This window comes from Argentina silus (assembly GCF_951799395.1).
Source record: "Argentina silus genome assembly, chromosome: 17".
Lineage (NCBI taxonomy): Eukaryota > Metazoa > Chordata > Actinopteri > Argentiniformes > Argentinidae > Argentina > Argentina silus.
The window spans coordinates 5,982,000-5,991,475 of record NC_139671.1 but is presented as its reverse complement, the minus strand read 5'-3'; the positions used below and the strand labels follow the sequence as shown (position 1 = coordinate 5,991,475).

Here is a 9,476-nt window from a genome sequence, read left to right as displayed (position 1 = left end):
CCTCCTCCTTGCCCTCCTCCAGCTCTTAAACAAACCCCCTGAGTCTAAGAGCTTTCCTTAGTTACATCTGAATAATGCTTTACAATAAAAGTAATTAAAGTCCAATTCAACGACAGGCGACAGCGTGAGATAGTACGTGTGTGTATGTGTTTGTGTGTGAGATAAACAACGTAAGGGGGTAAATATTTCTAAATAGCACGATCATCCAGGTCTACTACTGGATGATCGTGCTGTGCAGGGAGTCATTTTCAATGCGTCAGGAGTCTTGCTAATGTGTTTTTTTTTGTGTGATTTTTGCCTTGTAATTGGAAGACAGCAGTTGTGCACGAGCCAACAGAGAGACTGGGGTCAAACGCATCGAGACGCTAACCAGCCTTCTTACCTCTCTCTCTCTCTCTCTCTCTCTCTCTCTCTCTGTCTCTCTTCTCTCTCTCTCTTGTCTCTCTCTCTCTCTGTCTCTGTCTCTCTCTCTCATCTGTCTCTCTCTCTCTTCTCTCTCTCTCTCTGTCTCTTCTCTCTCTCTCTCTCTCTCTCTCTCTCTCTCTCTGTCTCTGGTCTCTTTTCTTTCCCACTTCTTCTCTCTAGCTCTCTCCGTTCCTCTCACTTCATCTCTCCTTGTCGTTTGCGTCAGGAGTCTTGCCAATGTGTTTGTATGTCTGGTAGAAAATCAGAGTGGCTGGTGAATCTTCTCCTCCACCAGACACCTTGGCTGAGCGGTAGTCCAACCGGTTCATTTTATACCCCGCACAGAAACCCCATTCTCATCAACCGGACACAAACTTCTTTGTCATCTCTATATCCATGGGAACAAAACCGCCCTGTGACAAATGCTAACACTCTGTTCAGCGCTAGGCTTCGCTGTGACACTGCTACTGGGGGGAGTGGAATGGAGTGGAGTGGAGGGGGGGGAGGCCGGGGGGGGGGCGCTGTGGAGTGGATGATGGTCCCCCCAGTCACAGCCCACGGGGTAGGCCACATAGAGGCCTCGGGTAGAGCAATGAATCACATCCAACATCCCTACTATCCCTGTGGTCAAATCAACCACAACTGAATCCAACGTGTTTCCAGATGGTCGTCAGTGAAGGCGCCTATGGAGACTCACTCACTGACGACACAGAAAGATTAGAAACCCGTTGGGATGCAGCGCATGCATTACTGTGGGTGGGATGCCAGAAGAGCACCCCTTCCACTGTTTCACTTCATGTAATGGTATATTCGCATCCTCACTTCAGGCATGCCAGCGTATAAAAGGAAGCGTCTTACATAATGGATGCCATCGTCTTCGCAAGACTGACGTTACAGTCTGCCATGTCTACAGAGGCTACTTCCTTAGCTGTGGAAAGATTAGGCTATAACGCACGTTAGTACGGCCAATCATAAACAAGTAAACAGTAAAGAGTCAAGTATTTTATTGACTCTTTACGTGTCGATCGTTCGGTCGTTTTCCGAGCTTGAGAATGGCGCCCATGTCCTCAACGTTGTGTGTCCTCTCACTTCTGAAAGAGACCTCTGTGTGTGTGTGTGTGTGTGTGTGTAGACGGGAGACGTTGCCCCGAAGAAACCTCGACAAGAATAGAACCCCCCCTCAAACAAAGAACCCGCCCGCGCACCACACAGCTCCCCTGGCTCTGCTGTAGATACACCCTTTGATCTGAGGGAACACTTCCTTCCTTCCTCTTCCTTCCTTCCTTCCTTCCTCATTCATCTTTCTCCTCCTCTTCTTCTTCTTCTTCTTCTTTTTCTTCTTCTCCTATCTTTGCACATCACCCCCTCCCCCCCCATCCTATTTCGCATTGTAGGCTAATTGGCCCTCCTCCTTCTCCTCAAATCAGGAGAATGCCCCCCCCCGACCCGCCCCCTTGCCCTCTTTGTCACCCCTACTTAAAAGACGAAAAAATGGTGACGCCCCGGTGACTTTAATGTCACCATATGTGCTGATAACAACACTGGTATAATAATCATCATCCGTGGCCTAATTGATATTTCCAGTGTGTTTTCCAAGGTGCTTTGGTGAGGTTTGGCGCTTCCTGCCAACCATAAAAGACTGCGGAGGGGGAGTCGCGCTTGTATCCTCTCCTGCTTCCTAAAAGCCCCTCTCTCCCTCCATAGGTAAGGTTCCTTTACGGTCTCCTTATCTCCTGCTTCCTGTCTGACTCTTATCCGCGCCACCCCGGGACGCCAGGCGTGGCGAGGGGCGAGGGCGTGTGTCTGTGTGTGTGCGTGTGTGTCTGTGTGTATGTGTGTGTGTGTACGTGCATGCGTGCGTGCGTGTATGGATTTGTGCATTTGTGCTTATGTGCACTTGTGTCTCCTGGCTATCGTGTGTGTGTGTGTGTGTGTGTGTGTGTGTGTGTGTGTGTGTGTGTGTGTGTGTGTGTGTGTGTGTGTGTGTGTGTGTGTGAGTGTGTGTGTGTGTGTGTGTGTGTGTGTTCAATCAACTGCGCGCGCCCGGGCCCCTTTCTAATCCCAAATCAGACAGGGGCTGTGCCCGGTGCTGGTCGCGTGCAGATCCGGTGAGCGGTAATTAAACACACAAATATTGGCTCCTAATTGGAAGACAGCAGTTGAGCTTGAGCACGGGCCACAGAGAGATTGGGGTCAAACGCATCAAGACGCTAACCAATCGTTTTTTTCCCCATCTTCTCTCTAGCCTTCTCCGTTCCTCTCACTTCATCCCTCCTTGTCGTTTGCGTTCTCTTACACCTTCTCTCTCTCTCTCTCTCTCTCTCTCTCTCTTTCGCTTTTTTTCTTTCTACCACCACCGACTCCCTCCATCCCATCACTATCTCTCTTACTCTCTCTCACTCTCCTCCTGTTCTTTCCTCTTCCCCTGTCCCCGTGTTTCAGAGAGAAAAAAAGAAAAAGAGAAAAGAAAAATGGGTGCTTATGAAAATGCTAATGCCCTCCTTCCTCCTCCGTGGCTGTAATGGAATACAGGTGTCTGAGTCCTGACACCAGGGACTCAACCGGGGGCCGTGATAAATGCATCTCACCTCCCTCTCCTCCTCCAACCCCCCCATCAATCAACACATCGCCACGCCGAACACCGGCGCCGTTCCGGCTCACCGCCGACCAATGAGACAGAGAAGGGGAGAGAGAGAGAGACGGAGAGAGGATGGAGTCACTGATCCCATCAGAGAGAGAAAACATGTTTCTTACCTGTCCGGGGTATCTGTGTGTTTTTTTTTGCCTAACTTTGCATAATCAAATCCATTGTGCCTTCGAGTGCAGCTGCACTGTACTGAGATGAATGGCTTTGATGTGGGAGTAGCTGTGTATTCATCTCAATTCTATCACAATGGAGAAGGTTAACGTATGCCGGGAGTACACCGCGTGACTTTCAAAATCCTAATATCTCCGAGCCTCTGACATTAAACCACCGTCTTCCCCGTTGTTTTTTTATCTCGCCAATCTTAGGTGTGCGTCCGCTAAATGAAGAGGCACAGCCTGGGCGGGGTTGTGGGGGGAGGGGGGGGGGGGTGTGTGTGTGGGGGGGGGTCGTCACACGCTACAAGATTCTTCACCGGGTCGTGAGGATTCTCGCAACCAAGCTGTCTCACGAAAACAAAAACTAAACGTGACTTTGTTCGTCACGAGATGAGACGAGACCGTGTGACAGAGCTGTCACTGGCTATTGTTCTCAAACGCGTCTTACAAACTTCGTTGTGACACATCTCACACGACGAGAGCGTTGCAGATTTTGTACCGATAAAATCCAAACATGTTTTAAAATATCGGGGTGTCTGGGACATGTCAAAAACAGTCCCGGTCCGCCCCCCCCCCCCCCCCCCCCACACACACACATGAAACAGCCCAAAATCGTGTTGTGTACGCCAGACAGCTGCACTAACGTGTGTGTTATTTTGGTCTTTTTACTTCTTTTCTTTTTTTTGGACCAGCCAGTTGCAAATTACCCCCATCTGCTTGGGTAAAATGAACACAAAGGAAATCCCCACAACAAAACACACACACACACACACTGCAACCAGACCCCTCACGGTCACTAACAATGGACCAACTCCATGGGCTACACAAGATCCCATTGCCTGACGCTTAGGGCAGACTTTAAGCTGCATTGTGCTGTGTGAGGTATCGGACTACGTTGAACCATCCAAACAAACAAACGACACCGGGGGAGAGGCCTCCGCACACAGTCCCCGGCTGACCTCCATTGTGACTGTTTTGGCTTGCGACGGCTAGCCTTTCTGCTTACCCTAATAATACATTACCGATTGACTGTGGTCTTCAGGGCTTCCTTGACCTATTTCTGTCAATAGTCCAGGGGGGTTACCTAGGAGAAGAACATTTAAAAGTCGGCTACCTGTTAGGTAGGTTACTTAACTACAATAAGTAAACAGTTAGGGGTGTGGAGCTTCAAGAAGAAGAAGTTAGGCTATGTCACTAGCCTACAGCAGCTTTTTTTGAACCGTTGGCACTGGGAGTTCTATGGGAGGGATAGCTAGTAGCTACTAGGCTACAAGCTAACTCTAAGGCTAATTTGAGATTCTGGTGGTATAGCGAGTGAGTGGGTGAGTGAGTGGAGACAGAGAGAGAGAGAGAGAGAGAGAGAGAGAGAGTTAGCCCGAAGACACTGCGGCCCTGTATGACCACTGAAAGAGGCAGTGAGAATGCCTGCTGTCTTTATTTTATCCTCAGAAGTAAATAGGGAAGGAGGGACAGGGGGCGGGGAGGAGAAAGAGAGGGATAGAAGAGAGAGGAGCAGGTGAGGGGAAAAAGAGAGAGAGAGCTGGGAACCCCTGCTGTCTTGAAGTTTTACCCCTCAGCTTTACTGAGGGGAGAGACGGAAGGATGAGAAGAGAGAGAGACAGAGGGAGGGAAAGAGGAGAGGGGGAGTGAGGAAGGGGAAATTAAGTGTTCCCACTGTTAGAGTGTCTGCCGTCTGAGAAAAGTAGGAGAGGAGGGAGGGAGCGGTGTGAGTGAGAGAAAACACAAGAGTGCAAGAGGAACCGTTCTCGTCATGGCTACAAGAACCTACTTGCGCATAGGGCAAATCAGAAAGCCAGTGAAATGTGGAGATTCTAAGGAGAGAGAGAGAGAGAGAGAGAGAGAGATACAGAGAGATACAGGGAGATATAGAGAGATACAGGGAGATATAGAGAGCAAGAGAGTGAGCGAGAGAGATATACAGAGAGAAAGAGAGAGATAAAGAGATAACGAGAGAAAAAGAGAGAAATGGAGAGAGAGAGAGAGAGAGAGAGAGAGAGAGAGAGAGAACAGGGAGGGAGGGTGGTAGAGAGATACAAGGGGGACCAGTCAGACAGGACAGGGTCCTTCTGGTCTCTGGCAGCACAGAAGCAGCATTATAGGCCCCTAAGTCTGGCAGAGCAGGAACAATAGCACCAGTGTGTGTTCCCTCTGCAGCATCCTAACAGCTGGGAGATACTGGAGCTACACACACACACACACACACACACACACACACACTAAAAGCCCCTCTCTCCCTCCATAGGTAAGGTTCCTTTACGGTCTCCTTATCTCCTTAAGTCCCTCATTTCACTCTCCTTTCTCTAAAACCTATTGTTGTTGTTGTTCCCCATCCTCTCTACCATGTACCCTGTGCACCTCTCTCCTCTCCTCCTCTCTCCTCTCCTCCTCTCTCCTCTCCTTTTCAGCAGGAGGGAAAAAAAGAAGAGATCCTCGAGTGTGAGAAGGAGGAGAAGAGCTGGCAGAGGATCAAAGGAACGACAACAAATAAGAGTGGCCAAAAAAGCCTCGGTGGGAGTCGTGATGTCAATGCTCTCGAACAAGCAAACCTCAAGAAAACCTCCAGAAACAGTGGAATAAGGACAACAGCAGACCTGTGTGTGTGGGGGGGGGGGGGGAAGGTTCTCCTTGCAGCCATGAATTAACAACAACCTTGCCACTAAAAAACACAGGACAGGACTCTTGTTCTTTTCTATTTAAGGAATAGGCTGCACCTTTAGGGAGATCATCGGTTACGCAATGCAAAGCTATGGGGAATAAGCGAACGCATGAAAGACTGGGTCATATACTGTAGCATTAGCCACCTCCCCCCTCTCCCCCTCTCCCCCTCTCCTCCTCTCCCCCTCCCCTCCTCTCCTTCTCCTCCTCTAGCCCAATGTGATGCTTTCCACTGGGGCATGGTTCAGTAAATGACACATGGGTAAAGTAGAGATAACAAAAACTCAGGAGATAGGTCAAACCCACTTGTAAGATAAGCACTCACTTCAAAGATACTGTAACATGGGCACTTTAAAAAAGTGGTTTGGGACACGGCCATGTGGACTGCAGCTGTGTGTGTGTGTGTGTGTGTGTGTGTGTGTGTGTGTGTGTGTGTGTGTGTGTGTGTGTGTGTGTGTTGTTGTGCGTGGGTGAATTCAAGTGCTGTCCACTGCTTTGAGAAACATTTGTGTGTGTGTGTGTGTGTGTGTGTGTGTGTGTGTAGGCCCATCTCTTAAGTGTCGTATGGGGTGATTTGAAGATCATGTCTCCTATGTGTGTGAAATGTACACTCACCGAACACTTTATTAGGAACACTATACTAATACTGGGTAGGGCATCCATTTGCTCTCAAAACAGCCTCAATTCTTCGTGGCATTGATTCCACAAGATGTTGGAAACATTCCTTTGTGATTCTGGTCCATGATGACAGGATTGCATCACGCAATTCCTGCAGATTTTTCAGGTGCACTTTCAAGCTGTGAATCTTCCGTTCTACCACATCCCAAAGGTGTTCTATTGGATTCAGATCCGGTGACTGGGAAGGCCACTGAAGAACACTGAACTCATTGTCATGTTCATGAAACCAGTTTGAGACGACTTTTGCTTTGTGACATGGTGCATCATCATGCTGGAAGTAGCCATTAGAAGATGGGTAAATTGTGGCCATGAAGGGATGCACATGGTCAGCAACAATACTTAAATAGGCTGTGGCATTCAAGCGATGATTGATTGGTATTAACTGACCCAAAGTATGCCAAGAAAACATTCCCCACACCATTACACCACCATGAGAAGATGTGCAGGTGTTCCTAATGAAGTGCTTGGTGAGTGTATACGTGTATGTGTCCCCTCCGTGCTGCAATGGAACTTAAAACCCCTGTCTGGGGCAGTCATGTGATGTTTTGGATGCCTTTGCTGCACACTGATAAACTCAACAGCTGCAAGAGGCCTCGGCCTAGTTAGAGGACCCCGCTACCTTCCTTCTCCTCTGGGAGAGCTGCCTTACTTCCACACTGCTGTGAACGCAACAAAGGACACATCCACACAGATTGTATGGCAAGATAATCCACTTCAAACCGCTGCCATCTAATACTGTTATGATAACATTATAATGACTTTAGCATGATTCGCTTATCATGACTGTGATCGGATTTGGGGCAAGATATGAAACAAAAGAAAAAAAGAAAAAAAAAGCTTCACTCAAAGGGCTCTTTTCAACAATACGGGCTTGAGTGGAAACTCGGAGAAATATCACAGAACCTGTGTCTGATATCCGAGAGCTTTGCACCGTATCTCCTCTCCAAAGCTTTCCAAATTCCAATAACATTGATTGATTCCAATTCCAAATTCCAATAACATTGATTTTGCAATGATGAAATGAGCTGCCTGCTGAGCAATATGCAGCCGCTTCAATCTGCCGTAGCCAGCTGCCTACTTTGTTTCTCCACCTTACGCAAGAGGTGGAGAGAGGCAGTTCGATGGATGGAGCATTCATTTGGTGGACAGTGCGCCTTTTCACTGATACAGGAAGGAACTCATTTCTCCCGTTCCTCATCACCTGGCACTCGAATGAGACCTATGTCATGATGATGACGATGATGATGATTGATATCATAAGATAGAGAATAATTCTCGATGGAAATGATATCTCGTACAATATGTCCTTAATTCCTTTTGCCTATCTAAAACACCACTGACCCGTAAAGACCACCAATGTTGTCAGACAGTATTACTCATATCAGATGTATTAAGGGGTTATGACAAACACTGTATGCTGCTAAACCGAACATTATTACAGATGAGATTACAGACTATGGAAATAGTACCTACAGATCACTGAGGTTCAGAGAGACGAAAATGTGTGGGTTTTTTCCACCAGTGAACTCAAAGCGGACGAAAATATGGTTTCAAATTTCTCAACGCGTCTTGAAAATGATTTTCACTTGCAGGGGGGATCCCATCCCCCATGGCCGATAGATAAGACAATCCACCTTCAATGAAACCGAATGGACGCTAGATCGACTCTGCACGCGACCCTTGTCCGTCGAAAAGTGCATTTCATTCTTCGTGGGAAAATGAAATCACTGCCGTGGCCGTGCCTCTCGACTCGGGTTGGTGTGGGCTGCCCTTGGCTTGATGCACCCCTACCAACCACCGCACCACTAAGAACAACATCATTGACCATTAAACATGGTTCATGGTTTGGTCCCAACTGTCATCCGAAGAAAATGTGGTTTGTTTGTGGTTAAAGCATGAACAAGGGTTTGACTGCCCAGCATCTAATGCCCTACCTATCAGAGAGATGGCTATCATTTACAACCCATCCCATCCAGTAGAAGGTGAACGTGGTGTGATAGCCCCATGCCGCTTCGCTGCCCACCAGATGTGCAAGCTGGTTCCCAAGCTCAAACACGAACAGATGTGAAACCCTGATCCCCTCACAACAGTAGCCTAAACACCGAGTCATCTTTTCCCACACCTGTCACCTATGTGCAAAGGTTAGCACAGTGATGGCTAGACCGTATTGTGTTACCACACAGCTCTGTCCTCGGACTAACATTTGCGCACAGGCACTTGGACAGCTCCTGTAAGAAAACACCAGCTGAAGGGAAACCATTTGAGCAGTTTACATGCAAAAACATTCTGTCATGAGATCATGCCATACCTTTAAACGTCTGTTCAGTTCCTCCAACAGTATTCTGTTTTCATCTCTACTGCACTATAGAGCACTCCGCTGTTTTTTTCAACTCAAATATCCAGCTGCATTCCATGCTGTGGTGGTTATGCCTGAGTAAAATGAATCCCGTTAGCTAGAGAGGTAGCAGCGAAGGAACAAGGCACGATTCCCCCTCCAAAAGGGATCCGGTGGGTACAATCTGATGCTACGGTGAGTAAAACAGGGGAAGACGAACTGCACGAACAATTGTAAATTCTCAATCATCCACACATTTGGTTCCACAGGTTCGGGAACTCTACGTTGTCAGCGCAAAGTAGATCTGATAACGTTGACTTCGCAGGCAAATGTACCTATAGTAAACTGAGATGGTACGTACCACTTTCTATTGTTGGAGATCCCGCACGCAACAGCGCAGGGAGCCACACCACTGACCCCCACACACACAACGTGCACGCGTTACTGATTGGCCACTTTCCTCCTAACCACTCCTGCTCGTACTGTGGTATCCAATCGGTAGAAAGGAGGAACGCAGCTATTTGATTATTCCAGCCCTACTGTAAAGCAAATTGATTCATCTTTTTCAATATCTTGCATG

The 9,476-nt window shown here is 48.1% G+C and overlaps 1 protein-coding gene across 1 annotated transcript in view; it reads right to left on the bottom strand.

Moving 5' to 3' along the window:
* wasf1 (WASP family member 1) overlaps positions 1-734 on the bottom strand; it is a gene marked incomplete at its 5' end in the record, with an annotated part of 19,022 nt that extends 18,288 nt beyond the window's left edge. Inside the window, one exon of the mRNA XM_083688795.1 lies at positions 641-734. Coding sequence (XP_083544921.1) covers positions 641-734 — 94 coding nt within the window. The remainder of the gene's footprint in view (positions 1-640) is intronic.
* Between the last annotated feature and the right edge of the window lie 8,742 nt (positions 735-9,476).